Source organism: Polypterus senegalus, chromosome 5 (assembly GCF_016835505.1).
Source record: "Polypterus senegalus isolate Bchr_013 chromosome 5, ASM1683550v1, whole genome shotgun sequence".
NCBI classification, from domain to species: domain Eukaryota; kingdom Metazoa; phylum Chordata; class Cladistia; order Polypteriformes; family Polypteridae; genus Polypterus; species Polypterus senegalus.
Genome location: NC_053158.1, coordinates 38,895,620 through 38,918,564, shown reverse-complemented (window position 1 = coordinate 38,918,564; position 22,945 = coordinate 38,895,620). Strand labels below are relative to the sequence as shown.

General features: G+C 36.4%; 1 protein-coding gene across 2 annotated transcripts in view; it reads left to right on the top strand.

The window, feature by feature from the left end:
- Positions 1–22,945, top strand: part of atp6v1h (ATPase H+ transporting V1 subunit H) — a 99,856-nt gene that overhangs the window by 35,824 nt on the left and 41,087 nt on the right. For both annotated transcript variants that reach the window (XM_039754507.1, XM_039754508.1), the window contains exons 8-12: positions 5,263–5,360; positions 10,016–10,208; positions 13,049–13,227; positions 15,290–15,415; positions 20,396–20,497. In XM_039754507.1, the coding sequence (XP_039610441.1) occupies positions 5,263–5,360; positions 10,016–10,208; positions 13,049–13,227; positions 15,290–15,415; positions 20,396–20,497 (698 nt within the window). The remainder of the gene's footprint in view (positions 1–5,262; positions 5,361–10,015; positions 10,209–13,048; positions 13,228–15,289; positions 15,416–20,395; positions 20,498–22,945) is intronic.

The window sequence follows — 22,945 nt, the reverse complement described above, 5'->3', positions numbered from 1 at the left end:
GCATCTGTTGATGAAGAAAGATTCATGGATCTTGACTTTTCTGACGATGCTGTGATCTTTGCGGAGTCAATGGAGGCTCTGATCAGGGGGCTCAAGAGACTGAGTGAGGAGTCTGAGTGTCTGGCCTTGCGAGTGTCCTGGATAAAAACCAAGATCCAGGCCTTTAATGACCTCTTGGGCACAGCCATCAGCAGTGTGTCTGTCTGCGGAGAGAGTGTCGACCTTGTTGAGAGGTTTACTTACCTTGGCATTGACCTTCATGTCTCTGGTGACTCTTTCTATGAAGTGAGTAGATGGATTGGGAGAGCATGGGGGGGTCATTAGGTCGATGGAAAGGAGTGTGTGGCAGTCCTGATATATATGCAAAAGGATGAAGGTCCAAGTCTTTAGAGTCCGGGTTCTTCCTGATTTGCTATATGGTTGTGAGACATGGACACTATCCAGTGACCTGAAATGGAAGACTCCTTTGGTACTGTATCTCTCCAGAAAATCCTTAGGTACCGTTGGTTTGACTTTGTGTCGAATGAGCAGCTGGTCATGGAGTCCTGAATGAGGCACATTACCTACATTGTGAAGGAGCATCAGTTATGGCACTGCGGCATTGTGGCGCGTTTCCCCAAGGGTGATCCGGCTCGTAAGATCCTCATTGTTGGGGACCCGAGTGGCTGGACCAGGCCAAGGGGTCACCCACGTAACACTTGGCTGCGGCAGATAGAGGGTCATTTCTGGAAGGTGGGACTGGACTGCGTGTGTGTGCGCCTGGGGGTTTGCCAGCCGGGATCCCGAGTTGTTTCATCGTGTTGTGGGTGCGGCAACGCACTGTACCAGTGCATGCTCCCCAACTTGACTTGACTTGTGGTAGCCACTCAGGATTCTAGGCCACCAAGGTTTTAAATGCATAAAAAGGTTGTGGTATTGGTATCTTTAAAATTGACTGCAGGTTATTTTGTTTTTAGTGTAGTATTTATGAAATCCATTTGGTCAGTGAAGCAGAAGAAATCTTTTGTGGTTTTTCTTTACATTATTCAGTTTTTCATTAAAAATGTGCACAAGTGCTCACTGATATGGGTCAGCCAATCCAACTGAAAGGCCATGTCAGAGATGTTATTATGCAACCATGTTTCAGGAAAGATAAAAGTGGAACAGTCCATCTCTCACTGGGTTATCCATTGAAGTCTAAGGTCATCCAGCTTGTTGTTCAGTGAGTGAATATTTGAAAGAAGGATAGATAGGATTCTTTTCTATCCAGATGTGGACACCAGCTTATTTTCTTACTTATTTCACTTCTGTTTGTGTTCACATCATTTATGGCAGTGTTTGATCTTTCTTTCAATAACAATGTTCTTGTAGCCAGATCTTCACAGAATTTCAAGGCTGGTCAACAGGTCCCTTCTGGCTTGAGTAATGTTATACGCTGAACAGTGATCACTGATGTATAAGCCATGAATAGCAACAGTAGGTTTTTCACATAATATACACAGCACAAACCATACAAGAGACAAAATTTATCACATTTGTCACTAAATTCTTCGTATCCAGAACAGCCACTGTATATACATACACCACCATCTAGCTGTGGGAAAAATAAGGAAGCAAGTGTTGCTCATTGATTTTCTAGTTCTTGAGATGATAGAGCCCCTTAGAATTTTCAGTTAATATTTTCTGAATGGGTACAGTATTTTTGTGAAATTGCATATCTACCATTGACTGTTAGGTAATTCTCCTTCCTTTAATTAACTTCCCATTCTGTGCCCCAAATGGAGGGAAGACTGAAGGAGTCTTTTCAGAGAAAAAGATTGAGGTGACATGTCATTAAGGATGGTGGGTTTCTACTGTTACTTTAGTATAAGTTTAACAACTTTGTGTGACTGTGCGGGTGGGCTCCACGCTACCAGGGCCACCAGAAGCCTCTTGAACCGCCACCGCTAGTAACGTTTTCAAGGGATGAGCCCAAAAAATGAGGATACCACACAAAGGAAGGTCAAGGTGCAGTGTTGTCAAAACTTTTATTAAAAAGAAAACTTAACAAAACAAAGTTTCGAAAAAGTGCAGTACTTAAGGAAAGTTCAGTAAATAAATAATCTAGTTAAAAACAAAGGTGAGGTGGTGGTTAAAATCAGAATAAATAAAAACATTAAAACAAATTTAAAACCAACTGGCAGAAAAGTGTCCTCAATTGTGGTTCCTCCGCTTATCCCATACTGGCCTTTCAGAGGAGTCACCCTAATAACAGATGCAGCTGACCTTCCCCAGGTCACGCTCCTGGTCACTCCTGCTTCTCAGACTTGTTCAGCTGGAGTGACCCAATTCCACCCACCCACACAAGTGTCAGCCACACTCCTGTCCAGTGGCTCTCATCCCAGTTTGCCTACCTTCTCTCTCCCGAGCCTGCTCTGTTCAGCTTACTCACACTGGCTCCTTCCACCTCTGCCTTCTGCTTTCCCTTTAACCTCCATTCTCTTCTCTTCTTGTTTTTTTTCCTTTCTCCTCTCTCACATTCACACTTCCATTTTTATAATGGGGACGTGGCACAGCTGTGGGAATCAACAGCACAGACGTCATTTAGGGTCGCTGGTAATCCTGCACCTGTACACGAGGTGCAAGGCCATCCGCTCCTGCATTGCACACAGGAACTACTCTCGCCCCGCTACCACACCCTACACCTAATATCTGGCGGTTATGTAAAAGACACAAATCAGCCGTGGACCTCACTCTTGGGAACAGGGTTTGTGTTTCATTAATGTTAAATATCATAATAGTGTTAGCAACTATTTCTTCATTGTGACTTTAGAACATTATGATAATTCTGATGAGATCAGAACAATTCTTTTTGTTGCTTTTCTCCTTTTTTCCCCAAATTTGAATACAAAGCTTCAAAACAACACATTTGTTCTTCCTTACAAGTCAGTTAAAATTAAGGCAAAGGAAGAATGTTAATTTAGCATTAGTAATTATTTCCTAATTAGGAAATTGGCTATTATAAAATCCTGCACCTACTCTGGCAGTCCAAGATCAGAGTTTGACTCACTTAATGTAACGGATCTTCCTCGTACATCCGTTTTATTTATCCTTGAAATTTTAAGGAGGCATCGATGTTAAGATCTCAAAATGCACACAGTGATAGGTCTGAAAGGTAAGTTGATTGCACAAATTGAAAGAAGTAGGATTTAAAATCAGCTCCTTTCTGGAACCCATTGAAATAATTTAAGAACCTGGATTATTTAGTTATACCATTTAGTTCAAGTTATGATCCTTGCTTCCTTTTTAAAATTAAAAATAGTAGTTTGTTTGGAGAGACGGTAAAAATTAAATATTCAGTTTTACTTGAGATGAATAATATAACTTTTCAACATCCTGCATTCTAAAGAACCCATTTTGCAGTATTTATAATCTGGAAGAATCAGGTTTTAAAAAGCAATAAAAATAATAATGATAATTGTAATACTTTAATTTGAACAGACTCGCTTTATGTAAGGTGCCCCACTTCCAGTTAGTTTTATGGATAAATTACAGCAGGACAAGTCCACATGCCAAGAAGCTGAGATCATCAGCCATGTAGCTGGAAAGAATAGTTTAACTAGAGGGGATATTTTCTAATGAGGTTACATACTTCGAAAAAGGGGAACACTGACTTGTAGTTTTAATGTAAAAACTAAACAGAGTAAGAGAGACAAACAAACAGGAATATTGAATCAGTAACAGCAGTGCACAGCTATACAGATTTGCCAATATATAATTAATGGTGTCAGCATGACAGTAGTGTACTTATTAGTGAAGTGTTTTTGTTTTTTGTTTATAGGGAGACAAACAATGGAGTTGTAGTGTGTAATGAGAGGTTATACCAGATAGTCAAACAACTGAGATGAATGATGCAAGATTATGGGATAAGTTATGATTAAATAACTAATATAGTCAATACTATAGCCTTAGTCAACTAATATAGCCTTACACATTTACCTTTTCTATGAGATTTCTGACCACAGGTAGTCTCTGCTATGATGTAGTTATTATTTCATTTGTTTAGCCTGTACAGTATGGTCTTAATTGCAATAGAGAGACCAGTAATTCAGTGAATCATCCATGATAAATAGCTTAAAACTGGCACACATTACAATTAATTTATCTGGGTATTTTTACAGTTCTGTATTAGCATTTTAAGAACATGTGTTTCAAACACTGACAGCATTTTTTCTATTATTTATTCCCTAGCTGGTTGTAACCCTGCTATTGTGATGGCTCAGCTTTAATAAATGTAATAATATTAAACATTTTCTTGTATTTTTAAAATTTGTTAATAGGGTCCAAAAATTCACTCCATTTTGACTATTTAAATTGTCAAAGGAACGCTGGCTATAGGTCACATTTTTGGCCAACACAGTTTGAACCAAAAGATGCAGAATCTTCCAAAAGCAATGCTGGTTTGATTTTGCTCTCTGGTATACAGGGGTTTGGCCCCATTTTTGATTGACTATATGTTCTTTACATATACTTGTTTAGACAGAGCACATCGTTGTTTCCTCGAGCAGCTATCTTATGATTACAAATTAACTGTTCTCAGGCTTGATGTTTTAAAAAACTGTAGGACCTGAAACTAGTTTTGTAAATTTCAAATCCTGGCAAAGTTGGAATTTTAAAGCTAGTGTAGGTTGAGCCTTCAATAATGTGCATCCCTGTTGTAATCTTGAAAATGAGACCTTATCAGCATTGCAGTATGAAGCACGGTATGTTTGTGCAATTTTTAAATGGTAGTTACAATTAACTGTGCACTAATTAACAGCTTTATGTTTACATCATGCCTCCAAAATAATCACACTATGGTTTGTTTCCCGAAGCAATGTGTTTCTTTACCCTTGTGACAGTAAAAAATGTTTTTTTTTGTTTTCTAGTAGCATAGGACCAATATGTGTACAGTGCATATGTATAACTGTTTATTTTAATGTGTATGTTTCTTTAAAGGTGGGTAAATTAGATTGAACATCACTTTATATTATCTTTGAAATGTTGCAGTAAATTGCACTGAAAAATACTTTTAAGTAAAAGATTATTAATTCATTATAACTAGTGCATTTATATTTTTATTTACATAAAGAACAGCATCAATTTAGGATTGATTTGCATTCTGCCAAATCCTTGCTTGTGTAGTGAGTTTTAAAAGAACAATTAACCAAACTAATTTCTAAAACATTTTTTCCACAGCTATAATGGTTTTGTATATGCAAATCTGCAATGTTTTATTTTTTATTTATTTTTCTTAATTTTCAGAGTTCTCAATATGTGCAGTGTGTTGCAGGCTGTTTGCAGTTAATGCTAAGAGTTAATGAATACCGTTTTGCTTGGGTCGAGGCTGATGGAGTCAACTGGTAAGCCAGAAGACTTGATACTTTCAGTTTTTTGACACAGAATTACATATATAAATATATAGCCAGATGTATTTTGTGGGTATTCAAACTAAGTAAGACTTTGAAAAGGTTATTTATTTATTTAGTACTATCTTTTGGAACATCATTATACTTTTGTTAGTATTTGTTAATTTGTGCTGTAGTCTGTTAATTAATATGTTTAGGATCTGATTTTTGTTTTATATATCCAGTGCATATAATATTTATTTTCTGTCATTTAAGCTTGATGTATTAGTAGACCTAACATTTGATTTGCACTTTCTGGATTCCAGAAATGTGAATTTACTTCAGCTCTAATGTGTTAATTATACTGTGTGATTTAAGAGCCAATTTCACTTTGCAAACAAATAAAGTTTACATCTGAGCAGGTTGCTAATTTAATTTTATGATTGTCCAGCTGTGCTACCCAAATTTAATATAGACCTCTATGTTAATGTTTACAGTACATTGTCTATTGGAATGTATTTTATAATGCATTTTGTAATGAAATGCACTTCTATAAATGTCTGTCATGTCCCATCATTTTACAATGACAGAGACATAGTAAATGAATAGACACTTACCCTTTTATTAAGGTTGATAAAGAGTTGATTCAGTATATAATGTTGGAAGTAACTGTGAGAACTTAGCCAATGCTATTTTTAACCTTTTGCAATGAAAAAGTAAAGAGAGTGTTGCCTGTACTTTTATAAGCATGGCTCTTCCACTACTATACTACATTTCAAATTAAAATTCCTCTTTGTTTTTGCATGCTTTCCAAAACATTTAAAAATGTTTTGTTTACATCAATTCATTTTATTTGTTTGTGATATCATTTTTAATTAACTGTACCTGCTGTATGTCTTACACCTCTGCCTTGTTATTAGTTCTTCGGTACATCACATTGCATTAGACTGGATGTCAAACAGTTATTTAAGCACAAAGCTTTTAAATAAATAAGGATATTTCTTTTGGTGTAAGGTTGCTTTTTTCTTACAGTTGCAAGCATGGTTGTGTAAAAAAATATTTGCTTGCTTCCTACTAACTTTTGACACTTACAAATGAGAGAAGCTTATATTTGCTCTAGGAATTAGGAATGTTAAACCAATTTTACCAGTTGTACAGTATGTCAATTTCAGCATGAGATGAGCTTTTCCTTTTTTTTAGCCTCAATGAAATAAGCAATTAAAACGTAACAACCACTTTCTGTCAAACTTTCCATGCACATACTGTATATACATTCATCTGGATTGGTCCACTCTATGAAAATCAGTTTACCGAAGATAGTTGAAAGCTGTCTCTTAAAGCATTGTCACATTCTAGTGACAATTTCAGAAACCTGGTAGATTGCTATTTCTGTGTCATCTCATTATTTGTCTGCACATCTTTCTTTTCTTCATACAAACTGACACTAATGTGTTAGTATGCTTGCCGACCTCAGGATCACATCAATTCTTTATTTGCTTCTTTGGGATATCAACTCTCAACTAATCTGTATTGGGCATAAAACTCTGTTTGAGGAGAGAACCAAGACCTCAGAGCTGGAGGTGCTAATTCTCATTCTGACTCTCACATTTGCTTCTGTATCACCCAATTGCATGCAGGCGATAAATCTGTTGAGACCAATTAGATACTATAACCCATTAAAAGCAGAGGTTTAAGCTTCAGGTCCCCAGACTGCTTCCTTTCCTATCCAAGCGACATCTCTCTATTATAAAAAAAAAAAACTTGGGAAGGATAAGCAGGGCGACGAGACGTGATCATCTCGGAAGTTCGGAAGAAGAAAGACATTTAAAAGACCCGTGAGACGCAAACAATATCAAATAAGAGCACGGCCAGCAAAACACTCAGTCATGTAAAGGCACGTAGCACACACATATCCTGTGCTCTCCGGACATATAAAGCATATAAGGACAATCCGTTCTAGATGAAACGTCAACAACTAAGCAAAGAAGAAAGAGCAGCATGGAGAAAAGAGACCCAAAAGCGTTGGAGAGAAAAAAAGGCAGATAAGAGATTATGAAAGCAGTGAAATTCGAAAGCATCAAACAAATTGATCGCGCAATACACATGCAGAGAAAGCTAAAGAATGTGAAAGCAGTAAAATTCGAAAGTATTGTAGCGTCCCAGCCAGGTTGAAGCCTTTTTTGTTTTAAGTGACTGTTAGGTCCGATTGAGGGAGGGCGGAGTACAGCACGGAAGATTGATAGCAGGGTATTGATTGATGTGGTAAGGGGGGGGTGAGACCCAGGGGATGAGGGGTTGGAGAGGGTGCTAGAAAGTTGTGTTTGGGGTTACGAAGTCGGCAATTGTTCAAGTAAAAGTTTTGTGACGCTTTATTACGTCAGTCGCTACAGTATTCAAACAAATGTAGTAAAGATCGCATTAGCGCAAACAAAAGGAAATTAATCATCAGGAACAGGTGTAATTGACAAAATAGCAGGACAAAGTGAGGTCAGAAATAAAAGGCAAAGAGCAGAAAATTAAAGTCTTTTCGCCTTCGCATTATATTCTGTGGTCCCACAACAGTTAAAGCAACGACAAGTTTAATTTCAAAGAAAACACAATTCGGTCAGGTGTATATTTATGATCATGAAGAAGCGATGCAAATTTTAACAGGCAACAAGAAAGGTAATGTATATATTCCGCGAATTACATTAGACACCAAAGGAGATCTTGATATGCCATTCATATTAAAATGTTTAGTTTCCTGTGAGAATAGCTGTTGCTATGACAATTAACAAATCACAGGGACAAACATTAGAAAAAGTCGGATTATTTATTAGAGAAACAAACAATATTCACTCACGGGTAGTTATATGTTGCGTTGTCACACTGCGTCTCCAAAAACTGAATCAAAATTCAATGTGATCTGGAAGAAAAGGTAATTCCAAATATTGTTTTTAATGAAGCTTTAAAGTAAAAGTGCAAATAATAAAATTGAAACAATTCCAAAGAGAAAAAAAAGCTTTTAAAATTGTATATTCGATTAACCAAACATAGGGGTTGGCAAACGAAGTGAGGAGGGGGCAGAGCCCCCTAGTCTTCATGAAAATCACAAATAAGAAAATATGACCTGTTATACACTATTGTGGAGTCATATAGTGCTCTGAAAAATAATGTGTATGCTCCCTAATTTCCCTTTTCTTTTTTTTTCATTATTTACACAGTCATTGGCCTCAGAGCTTTAGATAAAATACAGTATTAGAGAAAGGGAACCCAAGTGAACATACATTGAAGTTTTTTAAATCATTATGTTTGTATTCAGTGAACAAAGGTATCCAACAACCTGCTGTCACTCATGTGAAAAAGCAATTGCCCCCATAGTTTTAAAGTGTTTATTACTGTTGGGGTATTTTCGTCCACTCTTCTTTGCTGAGTACTGCTATAATTCAGACATATTGTTAAGATTTGTTAGCATGATCTGCTTGTTTCATGACCTTCCAAAGCTTTTGTATTGGGTCATTGTCCTAATGCATAACCCAAATATCTTTATGCTTTAGGTCATGTACACAAGTCTGGAGATTCCCTTTAAGAATATTTAAGAATATTCTGGTAATGTGCAGAATTCATGATTCCTTTAAAAAAGACAAGCCTGCTAGCACATGAGGCAGCAAAGCATTTCCATCCTATCAAACCCCATGTTTCACTGTAAATATGATGATCTTATTATTGAATACTGCATTACTTTTACACTAGACATTTCGTGACCAGGGTCATCCAAAGAGTTCTACTTTTGACTTGTTCACAGAACTTTACTTCAGAAAGCTTAGGTATCATACAAGTGTTTCTTTGCTTAATGTGAGATGAGCACTGCTGTTATTTTTCGATAGCAGAGGTTTCTGCCTTGTTATTTTCCCATAAATCCTTTACCTCAGTCTGTTTCTTAACATGGAGTTATGAAACCTGAACTTAGCGGAAATTTTTACAACCTAATGAGTATATATTTGTTATAATATTATTTCTTTTTTTTTTGTTTCCGCTCAGAAAAATTATTGAAACTTAATTTAAATTTACTTCAAGTTAGAAGATAACCACAATTCATCTTTAACTGTCACAAGATTGTTCTATTCCAAATATATCCATTTTAGAATCATTCTTCCCAGTGATTTAACAATGAACAATTTTTTTCATATTACAAAAATTTTGCATAGGGTTTATACAGTACTAATTATGTGTAAACCATTCAGTCAGAATGGTTTGGCATTACAGAGCACCAAGGGAAAACCAGCACATTATTAACAAAAGACAATATGGTGCAATAATAGTAATGTAATATCGTCAGCTTTGACTGTGACTTGCATTGGCATTTGAAGCACTTATTTGGCAGAAATGTAATTTAAATGTAACTTGTTTAAATAGTTTTTTTGACCATTGTCAAGTTCAATATTGTATGAGCTGTTACCTTTCTTACTACAGTAATTGTGTTCATTTGCATTTACCAGCTGCATTCTAAAATGTTTTTTTTTTGTTTGGTAGGAAAAATAAGGTTGCCGTTTCTTTTTATTAGAGATATTTATCATTGATTTAAAATTGTAAATAAAATGACTGTCGATGTTTTTCTTATTTAAAGAAAGTGCTGAAATAATCACAAAGCACTTATAAACTGTATTTTTGTACTTTTCTGTTTCTTTCAGTATAATGAGTGTGCTTAACAACAAATGTGGATTCCAGCTACAATATCAGATGATATTTTGCATCTGGTTGCTGGCATTTAGCCCTCAGATGTGTGAAAACCTTCGTCGGTTCAATGTTGTTCCTGCTTTATCAGATATTCTTCAAGAGTCTGCAAAAGAAAAAGTAACTAGAATAATTCTAGCAGCATTTCGGGTAAGACACTAATGTTCAAAAATGTAATTGTAAATTAAATTGTTATAGTTGGAAAATAGTTTGATTAATCATTTGAGTACATTCATTTGACATTCCTGATAAAATTGCATAACATGTTTTTGCTGTGAAATATGTTGCCTGTAATTGTAAAATTTTCATCCTAAAAAAAAAAAAGTTTACATTTTGTCAGTCAGTTTCAGTTTGTCACTTGGCATATTTGTATTTGTAGTTTATTTATATGCCCATAAAACCTCATTTACAATTATATATGTATTTAGATCCCTGATCTCAAAAGTGAATAGACTTGACACCCTAAAGCTAGAAATTTGCCATTTTTTCAATACATGGTCCAAAAGCTTAGCTTTGGTGTGACCAGTTAAATATGTTTTTTTCCACAAAGTTTAGTTCCATTAGGGGTTCTCTGTAGAAGAAAAGAATTGTCATCAAAGGATGACTTTGGAATAAAGTAAAGCTGAAAGAAATTTTCTTCTTTAGGAAACACATTAAAAATAGCAATGTTTCAGGCTTTGCATCTTCATTGCATTTTTTATGTCTATTTTTAAAACCTAAAAAGTGCTAGGCAGTACAACAAGTGTGATTCTTGCTCTGGTTATGGTTTTGATGAAACAGTTATTCAATGTGTTTTGGTCTCACCAAGGATTCATTTTGTCATACTCAACCTGGTCATGAACATCCACACATAAAGGATTTTCTGTGGGCATTACAAGGTTATGCACCATGATTTGAAACTGGTGGAAGACTAACGTTCACATGCTTGTTCCAACTGACAACACACAAACTTTAAACACTTTTCTCTTTGTTAGCTCTACATGAAGACAGGTCACAGTCTTATTTGTACCTATAGGAACATGTGTTTGCCCCCTGCTCTATGAACTGATCTTATAGTCAGAGTTATATAGTTGCGTATGAGTAATAGGAAGAGATATAAAGCATTCAGCTTACCGGTAATTATAAATATTCAAAGTATAGACAGATTGAAACAAATTATAAATTCAAATCTTCACATGATTTCCCTGATACCAGAAATTGGATACCCATTGGCAAACCCATGCAAACATGACGCTGAATTAAAATTATAAGGGAGAAATTAAACTGATATGCATTCACCCTATATGTGTAACAGGAATGTTTATCATGGCTATTCCAGACTAGGACACAAGATGATGTCCTGTCCTCTCTTTAGATAGTGAAAAAACATCTTTGTGATACTTGATCAACCAATCAGTACTCTTCTTTCATTTTACATTTGTACCTACATGCTAATTTCATATAAATACCTCTTGGTAGTGCTTTTCTTTGTGTTTTGCATCCAGACTGTTTTAAATTTTTGTTCCACTTATACTTCTGCGTCGAACACCTATGTCATACTTGGGGAAGTATGTGATTGTAGCCGATACAGAGTGTGTGTACTTCGGGAGCAAGTAGCATTTCTGCATTTTTTATAAATATCTATGAAGAATACAGTGAAGTTAAGTTTTTAACAGTTTTAAAAAAAAATGTTTCAATGTAGCATGTAATAGACTATATGCACACGTTAGTGCTGATGTACTTCTGTTAAAATCTCAGCCAGCTCAGAAAAAGAAGTTTTAAGTTTCATGGTACAGATAACTCAACAACTGAACATTGTTGTGTACCTTTATGTAAACCTTCCAATAAGTATACAACAAGGTACTTGGTTTTCATAGATTTCCCTCTAAACCTGATCTAAATGGATCGTCGCTATCTGGAAGAGAACTTTGCAGTTAGTCCCCATTCCCGAGTTTGTGGCCGGTATTTTAAAAAAGGATTTTCGCAAACCAGGTTCTGAGACAGAGCAGTGACTGTTGAAAAAAGGAGCGGTTCTTGCGTTGAGTGGAACAATTTGTCCATTCCACTTTCAAGACCAGGGGTTTGGGAGAAGAGAAAGAAAACAGCGGAGGATGACACACCAGGCGTGCAGAAGGATGGTAAAATCCTCTAAGACCATGACTACGCTTCGGCTCCGGATCTGGATCCAGCAGTTGTCGACCTAGTGCTTGATTTAAAATATGTTTCTCAGAGAGGAGATCCTCCATCTGAGGGAACAAATTGAGACCCTTACAATGAAGCAGCAGTTTGTCTGAGCCAGCAAAACTGTGAATGCCAAAAACATGTGCATTTTTACAAGGTAAGATGTCCAGCAGACTCATGTTGTTATGTATTAAGCTTACTTACATAATCACCTGTCCCAGAATAAAGTTTAATGACTACGTCCGGATCTTGCCTTCGTAATTGTGGATGTAGCTTTTAGTTTGTGACATTTGGCACAATGTTTGAATAGTGTGACTTGCGTCATTTTCTGTTAAGTCTGGGCATGTCTTGAAGCGATCAAGTGTAAAATGCCATAGCTAGTCCATTTAGATATCAGTAGTGGAAGTGCAGCTGTTGGTTGACGTGGATTCCGGAAGAGAGTGTATGTGTAGCCTATTGGAGTTTAGAAATAAATGAACACCACCTCACAGAGAAATGTCAATATGAAGTCACAGCTCATTTTTAATTAATATAAGTTCATTGTATTAACAAATTTTGATTTACACAGGAAAATATAGTTTAATTATAAACTGTAGTGATTTTTATAATGTTGAATCCTGAAGTCATTCTCATATTTTAAAATCAAGAATTCTGCCAAAGAGACTATTGAAATTAAAAATATGGCTATTACTCATCTTCAAACTAAGGATTAGTTGTTCCCAGCTATATTTGATTTTATTTTCTTGTGCTGGGGTTTAGTACACACCAAGAAGTGTGATATGAAAGCCTGCTTTCATGCATTAAAGTTGTTTTTTTAAATTTATTTTTAGAATCTCCTAGAAAAGTCTTCTGAAAGAGAAACACGACAAGAATATGCCCTTGCAATGATCCAGTGCAAAGTGCTAAAGCAGCTGGAAAATTTGGACCAGCAGAAGTATGATGATGAAGATATTTCTGATGATATTAAGTTTCTTTTGGAGAAGCTGGGAGAAAGCGTGCAAGACCTTAGGTATTCTATCACAAATCCATACTGTCTAACTATAATCGGAGATATCTTGCAGTGTTACATCTTGTTTCCAACATCTTTAGAATACAGTTTTCATCTCTTCTAGTGTTCTAGTATGCAAGCTTGTAACATAATATTCAAAACTGTTTTAATTTGCATCAAACTATAACATAGCTTTTCCTGTGTTTAAACTGAAAATGAGGACAATATTATGTACAATTAATTAGCTGAACATCTCATTTAATGGGAATCCTTTAAGGAAGAGCAGCCTAAGTCTTCTATAGAGCTGTTATTTTATAAATTTAACCATTATTATGTTTTTTTTTTTATTTTCACCTGTAGATAGCAGTTTCAGGTTCAAATCCCTGTTATTAACTTGTATAGCTCTGTGTTTGTTTATTTTAAACCAAAAAAAGTGTTTATGTGGGTAACCATGGGCACCCAGCGAAAGAGGCACATTGTAAACATTGCATAGTGGAGCATATTACTATTTTCTACAGGGTGATTCCATCCTGTACCCACTGTATCTCTGTTAACATTTTGGTTTCTATGACATTTGATTATAAAGGGGTAGGTTTATTTCTGCTAATCTTAGTATAAATAATGATTTCTTGTGGTGTGTACCTGAAATGTCGTCTTCATACATTTTAGGTAGTTACTGTATTAGACAAATATTAATGTGTGTGTTATAGGTTTAGATGAATTAGGTATTTTTAACTCATTAAGGTTTCTAGAGTACTAAAAGTCAGTCTGTTGACCAATTTCTGCTTTACCATTTTTTTGAGAAGATGTTTCTGAGGGAATGGCAGACAGTACAGTAGAACATTATCTTATTAATTCTGGTTTACACAAAACATTGATGGAGGACAACATTAAAAAGAAGAAAAAGTGTAAAAATTTAAATTGGCATGTTGTGAGTGATGCCCTTTTTTCTCATTGTGCTGTTGCTCTGTCTCAGTCAGTGCAGCATGAATGCCTCTCATACTATTGCACTTTTAGCTCACTCTGTCCCTCTTATCCTGTTGTACTGTCACTTTCTTTCTCTCTGTTGCTGAAGGTGGCACGAAGAAGAGAGAGGCGCATTATTCTTATATTCTCAGCAGTCTCACACAATGGGAAACATAATTTCTCTCTCTTACTTGTCACATGTATCTTCTCATGTTCAGATGTCATCATTTAGTGAAACAATGCTCAACAAGCGACCTTCAGAAGGCATGTATGGATGTGCCATCCTGCTGAGCTGCCTGTGCAACATGAATTGGCTGCAGGTACCGCCTTGTACTCCCAGTAGTGAAAAGGGCACTAGGAAAACGTAAAACTAGAGAAGAATAAGTCAGGAAGGATAAAGAGAGAGCGAGTATCTGTGTCGACCACCTGCAAAACCATTACCTTTTTGGGGGTTGCCTTGCTGTTGCTTCTCCAGTGCACCAGTTATCACTTTCATTTGCGTCAAAGCAGAGAAAGCTGATTCACAATCTGGTTTCCTCCCAAAGTCCAAAGACATGCAGGTTAGGTGCATTGGCGATCCTAAATTGTCCCTAGTGTGTGGGTGAGTGTGTGTGTGTGTGTGTGTCCTGCGGTGGGCTGGCACCCTGCCCGGGGATTTGTTCCTGCCTTGTGCCCTGTGTTGGCAAGGATTGGCTCCAGCAGACCCCGTGGCCCTGTATTAGGATATTGCGGGTTGGTGAATGATTGACTGACTGACAATCACTTATGCTTCCTAACTGTACAGATTGAAATCCCAGAAGCTTAATTGACTTGGTGTTAGACTGTAATGATTAAGTGTTCACTTTATTATTTTGAGAAGTGTACCTACTGTACTTATTAACGGTGTTGCGTAAACCATACCTGCTGTTATTTAGGGGCATTTCAAGAGTTTATTTAAGGATATGTCAGAAAAGGCAAACTTCCATTGTATATAATTCTCAAAAGATTATCCATTGCATTTACCTGAACTTTAAACAGTAAAAATAAGTGGATTAAAAAGACTAAAGTTGCTTGTTACTTATATAATCTAAAGAAATGATAATTTAAGAACATTCTTCACATTCATTTTTGTTCATAGCTCATTTGATGAATACAGTTCTGAACTTAAGTCTGGTCGATTAGAGTGGAGTCCTGTACATAAATCAGAAAAGTTCTGGAGAGAAAATGCTGCAAGACTGAATGAAAAGAATTATGAATTGCTCAAGTAAGCTTTTCTTATGAGTTTTTGAATGCTTGTTGGATAACTAACATTATTTATTTACACAGGCACAACAATGAGATCTGCTTTATCTTTTCATTACATTTCCCTCCTAGCTTTCCAGATAATAGTTTAAATCTAAATACTGATGTGCTGTCATGTTTACATACATTACCACAGAATTCTTACTTGAATGCCTCCCACAGATTAGTGATAGTGGCACTAAATAAATTTGCAAAAACCTCAAGTAAACTTTTTTCACATTGTCATTATGGGGTGTTGTGTGTAGAATTCTGAGGAAAAAAATTAATTTAATCCATTTTGGAATAAGGCTGTAACTTAACAAAATGTGGAAAAAGTGATGCACTGTGAATACTTTCCGGATGCACTGTAAGTCCTCATAAGTTCATATGAAGATTATCACAACAGATGGTTGAGGTCTCTTTTCATGAACATGTTTAGGCTCATAAAACTTTCCATTTTTGCTCCTAGAGATTATTTTAAGTAATTAAAATGGTCTTTGGCATTTATCAATAACATTCTCTAGTAATAAAAAAATAACTGTTTTTCAAATCTAATGTATTATTTGCTTTTTTTAATCATTGCTATTAAAACTGTCATTGGCAGTTAGTAGAATGTCTAACTGATTGTTGGACGGCCTGGGAAAACTAATTTGCCAGTACAAATTGTGGGACATTATAAGTAATAGCAAAGGTAAATGATTAAAATGAAAACTGATATGAACTTTAAAAAACACAAATGCATATCAAAATACAGAAAACAATTTATTTACATAAATACTATAATAACAACTCATAGATTTTCATGGATAATCTTGATAGGTGTAACTTAAAAACTAGACAACTAATAAATGAATTTCCTCTATTTTAAAACCTGAAAATAGATCTGATTTATTGGAAACTCTCTTTTCTGAAACATCTTATGTACAGGAACAGTAAAAGCTTCCCATTTACTTAGTGTTACGATGAGAAATACAGTGGTACCTCGGTATACGTCTGCTTTGGAATAAGTCCAACTTGGTATACGTCCTGTTTAGAGGCGAAATATTTTGCTTGGTATACGACCTTTGTTTGGAATACGACTCGTGTGCTAGAACAACACATGTGGTATACCAGGCGCGCGCCTTCAAAAAAAAAAAAAAAAGTTTTAACCTGTACAGTAATCCCTCACTATATCGCGCTTCGACTTTTGCAGTTTCACTCTATCGTGGATTTTATATGAAAGCATAACTAAATATATAACGCCGATTTTTCGCTGCTTCGCGGGTTCTGTGGACAATGTGTCTTTTTACTTCCTGTACATGCTTCCTCAGTTGGTTTGCCCAGTTGATTTCATACAAGGGACACTATTGGCGGATGACTGAGAAGCTAACCAATCAGAGCACGCAGTTAAGTTCCTGCGTGCTGAATGCAGTGTTAACCAGGAAGTCTCGTCTCGCTCATTCAGCATCAACATATTTCGCTGTGTAAAGAGTTAACTTTTGTGCTGTTTTGTGTTTATCTTTGTGCATAGTCAAGCCCTTCATTATGGCTCCAAAACGATCTGCTACTGCTTCAGGGGCCGTGCCCAAGTGCAAACGGAAGATGTTAATGATTGCGAAAAGGTAAGCGTTTTGGATTTGTTGAAGGCTACGATTCTTTTATTTAAAAAGTAGGAAAGGAATATAAGATCTACGACGCAGTGTCCTTTTAACCAGGGTGCAAAACGAGTTGTAAGTGTATGTAATAAGGCAGTAGTCTGGATGGAATCTGCTTTAGGGATTTGGATTGAAGACTGCCAGAAGAAGAACAATGGCAGTGCTTCACATTTGCCTGAAGAGGCTCCTTTGGAAGAGCTGTAACGCTTTCCTTTGTTGTGCACTAAAATTAAACTCATTGTTATCGGACAAGTCATTTTCATTTATTTCACCTAATTGCTTTTGTATTTATGTATTTTAGTATTAAGCAGTGTTTAAATTATTTTATACAACCCCATCAATGTATAATATACCAATAACAATAGGATTTTTTTTTTCATGGGAACGAATTAATAATTTTCCCATTATTTCTTATGGGAAAAATTTGTTTGGTATAAGTCCTGTTTGGTATAACTCCAAAGATCTGGAACGGATTAAGGACGTATACCAAGGTACCACTGTACATTATTAATGTGCCTTGTCAGCGAGAGGTTAGGTGTGTCCACCTGGATTAGGACTTGAGTATGGCAGGTGACACCTCAGCACCACGCTGGAACAGTGTGAGGTTTTTTTTATGTTCCAATCCTGCCACCAACCCCCAAGTTTTCACTGTAAATTGAAGGACCTGCTTGCAGGGCTGGACACAGATTAACGTCACACCCAGGATGAAGTGATTAAAATTTGTCATTACCTGCTGCTTATCAGCCGCTGAAAATGTCTGACCCAGCTTAATTTCTTGGTTTGAAAATCTGGCCCAACTGAATTTGTAATTGAATAGCCCTGCTTTATAGTATTTATATTCTTGTTTTTCTTACGATTGCGTATATTAATTTGCATACACTAATTATGGTAATTATGGCTGAAAATAGGTGAGTTTTAATTCTGTGTTTCTTTTGATCTTTCTCTAACAAGCAGCCTTAGCAGTTTGATTTTTAAGGTCAACATTTCCTTAAAGCTTTAACATTTTCTTTTAGAAGGTCATCTTCCCATTGATTATGTAAAGCTTTCACAGGAATTTTTGACTGTGTTGCTTTGTTGCATGAGTTGTAATCAACAGTCTGTAAGTTGTCACAAGAGCTGAATGTATTATAATGCAATTTTTTTTCAGAAAATTAAGTCTTTTTTTGTGATTATGTAATATAATGTAATCTATACTAATAAAAACGACTGACTCACTCATCACTAATTCTCCACCTCCACCTGTAGGTAGAAGGCTGAAATTTGGTAGGCTCATTCCTTACAGGTTACTTACAAAAGTTAAGCAGAATTCATTTCGAAATTCTACGCATAACGGTCATAACTGAATCCTACTCAGGTACATATATACAGCCATAGCGTGCAGCTCGGTCACCGTGTGAGGCGGAGTTGCGTCACCCATCACCACGCCTCCCACGTAGTTGGCTGCCTGCCTATATTGCATCCCCCATATCCATGCCTCCCACGTAACTGATTGCCTGCCCATATAAGGCCGCCTGTCAGCAGCAATCCAATAGACACGCTGCCGCTACGAGGCGTTTGCCATGGCTAAGACGAATACGATTTTCGCGAGATACAAGTTTAGTGAGAAGACGCAAGGTATAAACGAAACTTTTGATCACTTTGTAACGGAGTTAAAATTGCTGGTGAAGGACTGTGCTTATGCAAACGAAGATGAGATGGTCAGGGATAAAATATTGTTTGGCACAAACTCCGCAAAAGTGCGAGAGAAACTTTTAAGTGCCGGGTCTGAGCTAACATTAGATAAAGCCGTGGACATCGCATGAGATAGCAAACCTTCGATGCATGTATTCTGAGCGGCTCAGTTGAACTGACTGTGAACGCAGTACGCAGACAACAAGCAAAAGCTCCAGAGTGCTGAACAAAAATGCATTATACAATTGAGAAGGCAGCAAAAGAATATGAAGCGAGTGACGCATACAAGCATATTCATAAGTGCAGCTACTGCGGAAACAAAGCACACGATGGAAAAAGTCAATGTCCAGCTAAAGGAAGACAGTGTAAAAAATGTGGTAAATTGAACCACTTCGCTAAAGTTTGCAGGACTGGGAAAGGTAAACCCATGCATGCAGTGTGTGATGTCTCAGATAAAGAGGAAGACGAGCTGTTTATTGATGCAGTAAGAAAGGAACAATCCTCTGAATCTGAACAAGCCTTTGTAGACATATCAGTAGGAAAGCAAGGTGTAAAGCTTAAGTTTAAATTAAGTTCATAGACACGCTGCCACTAAATATTCGCAGGCAAATCCACAACTTAATACCGGGAATGCCTGTTAAACATCTTAGATTCACGAGTACCGCTTTGGGTAGTGAACACTTTGATGAATGAAACCTGTTATCTTTACAAAGGTTGACAAACACGGAATGTAACTTGAACACAACACATCCTCCAAATACGAACCTGATTGAAAGAAATAATGATAAGCAAATCCTTGTTGACAGCAACACTCATAACAGTGACAAAACAATTAAATTGACAATCATGTTACGTTATTTTTAAAATGTTTCCTTTTCTTTTTCATAACTTCTTTAACACACTACTTCTCCGCTGCAAAGCGCAGGTATTTTGCTAGTGTATATATAAATTACAGGTACTATGAGTTGTAATTTTTTGTTGTTTAAATAGAATTTTTTAAAATTTTTTCTTATGTAATGTATTAAATAAAAATTTGGAAAACATACATAACTGTCGTGTAGATTTAAAAAATATCAGCAAATCAGTGGTCAGAATATATTAAGCTCACCTAAACTATCCATTGATTGAGAGGAAAGGCTAAATGCAGGGAAAGCTAATGTACAATTCCACGCTCACTAATACCGGAGACAGTGGCCTTAATCTGTGTCACTTTGGTAGAATAATTGGGTTCTACATGGGAGAATGTCCTTAACACTAGAATCCCTGAACCCTACAAAAAACCCGTAATCCGAGGCCACCTATACATCAGCATCTTTTATTTTGTAAATATGTCGATCAGCACAAGCAGCCTGCTGTCCCATTCCAAAACCCTTGACAGAGTTCAACTCGGGCAAAAAGTTCTTCCAGCTCAAGCCAAGGCTCCTTATCTGCCTGTTAGGTGTCTGGAGTTGTATAGGGTTAATAATGTGTAATATTATAATATTAATAAGAGAACCACTGAGCAAAAATGCTCCTTCCAATTTATGCCAGCTTAAAAAAAATATATCCTATAAGTAATTATCTGTCTATGGAATCATATGAAACAGATACATTTGCAAATCGATGTGATTTTCTCTATCTTAATAGCTTTTTTTATGTATTCTTTTTTTAATGTGTAGAATTCTAACACGGCTTCTGGAAGTTTCTGATGACCCTCAGGTACTAGCAGTAGCAGCACACGATGTTGGTGAATATGTGAGGCACTATCCCAGGGGCAAACGGTGAGAAGAAATTTAAGCATTTCTTTTTGTATGATAGTAGTGTTTCACTTTTTTTTATCTTGGCAGTACTGTCATCAAGGCAGAAGTCACATTATAAATACTATTATTGACTTACAAAGTAGACCATGTGTTGACTTCTTAAAACCTAAAATAATGTGTAAATGAGTGGGGACCATATTGTTCAACTGTTTAACCTATCACTGATTTGTTAGAACATTTTTATGATCATTTATCTTTAAATGATTGGTACCTTGTTGCTGTTTATTAACAGTCTATAATTCTTTAAGCAAAGATTACATTCTGTTCGGATCTTAGGATTGATTGAATAAATGATTATCAATTTGTTTCTTGCCTTTTTTTAAATCCATAGTATCTTACTCCATGATTGTTATTGTGTTCTGGGTCTAGACAAGCTCCTGATTTCCCTACACCTTTAAATACTTTTTTTTGCATTGTATTGCTGCCAGAATTTATCAATTTTGACATCATCTGGTACAGCATAGATAACAGAAGCTTTGATTTATAGTCTTAGGAATGATTTCAACAAATACTTTTTTCTCAGAAAACTGATTGTCTTAATATGTATGTACATTTATAAATCCCAATTAATATAGATGTTAATGAAATAATCACTTATTTAAAAAAAAGGAAATCACATATTGAAATAAGAGTAAACAGCACTGTGTTTAAATGACCTAAAACTCCCCTAGGCTTGGATAAATGTGAGACTTCTGTCATTACAAAAAACAATAATTGCCAAATTTATTGATTAGGATAGAGCAAGGATCTTTGTTAGCTGCTTCATTTCTGAAATGTAATATTTGATGTACTTCCTACCAAAGCTCTGCTTGTTTTGCTGTGGCCGTAAGATTTTTTCTTTTACCTCGGACCATAACGGGCACAGATATGTGATTTGATGTTGGTTTAAACTGGTCTCTAATTCCAGATGTTAAATGGTTTATTGTTTTTCTATCGAGTTAAATTTTTACAAGAAAGCTGAATCTTGAGGAATATGTGTATCTTCAGCTGCTCCATTTTGTGTGCCTCTCTCAAGTTAAGAGTGTACTACTATTCAACTAATAATTTAGTTAAAGAATTAAACAAATACCATGACACATTGATCCTCACCATTGCTCAAATACTGTTGTGCCACTGCTATACAGATGAGAATGTAACGACTCTAGTTAACTACTTTCAGATACTGTTTAACTAACTTTTGGATTTTTCTAAAGCATTCAGTACTCATGCAAGCAATATATTCACAGCTGTTGTCTCTAGTGCCACATAAAAGTAATTACAGTAATCCCTCCTCGATCGCGGGGGTTACGTTCCAGAACCCCCCCGCAATAGATGAAAATCCGCAAAGTAGAAACCATATGTTTGTATGGTTATTTTTATATATTTTAAGCCCTTATAAACTCTCCCACACTGTTAACATTATTAGAGCCCTCTAGACATGAAATAACACCCTTTAGTCAAACGTTTAAACTGTGCTCCATGACAAGACAGAGATGACAGTTCTTTCTCACAATTAAAAGAATGCACACATATCTTCTCTTCAAAGGAGCGCCGTCAGGAGCAAAGAATGTCAGAGAGAGAGAGCGAGAGAGCAAGATAAAAGCAAACAATCAAAAAATCAATACGTGCTTTTAAGTATGCCGAAGCACCACGATAAAGCAGCATTTTGTAGAGGAGCGTCCGTATCCTCTTGGCAAACAGCCTCTGTGTAAACAGCCCCTCTGCTCACACCCCCTCCGTCAGGCGCAGAGAGGGTGAGAGAGAGAGAAAATCAAACAATCAAGCACCGCGCGGGAAGCATATCTTATATCAATGAGGAGTTTTAGTTAATATGTAAAACTTGCTTTGATTGGGTAGCTTCTAAGCCATCCGCCAATAGCGTCCCTTGTATGAAATCAACTGGGCAAACAAACTGAGGAAGCATGTACCATAAATTAAAAGACCCATTGTCCGCAGAAATCATGAACCAGCGAAAAATCTGTGATATATATTTAGATATGCTTACATTTAAAATCCGCGCTAGAGTGAAGCCGCGAAAGTCGAAGCGCGATATAGCGAGGGATTACTGTACTTCTACCATTATTACGTCACTAGCCAACCCGCGGCATACCATACGCCGCATAATCAGGCTGATTTTTTTAATGAATTTTAAGCATAGGGAGAAAATTAACATTTGAAAAATCTGGAATGTAATAAATCAGCAAGAAAAGCAACATTGTAACAATGCACGGAACGAACCAACACACGATCGTCCGTGACTGAAAACTGGCAGACCGCCATCATGCCTTGTCCTGCCAGATGGAGGGATGCGAGTGCACTGCGCTTATGCGCGTGTGGAACGACAGGAGAGGAGATGGACGTCCACTCGGCTCCCTCCGTCATGCTAGTCTGCTGATATGTCGTTCAGTATGCACTGCCTGCTGATGTGCC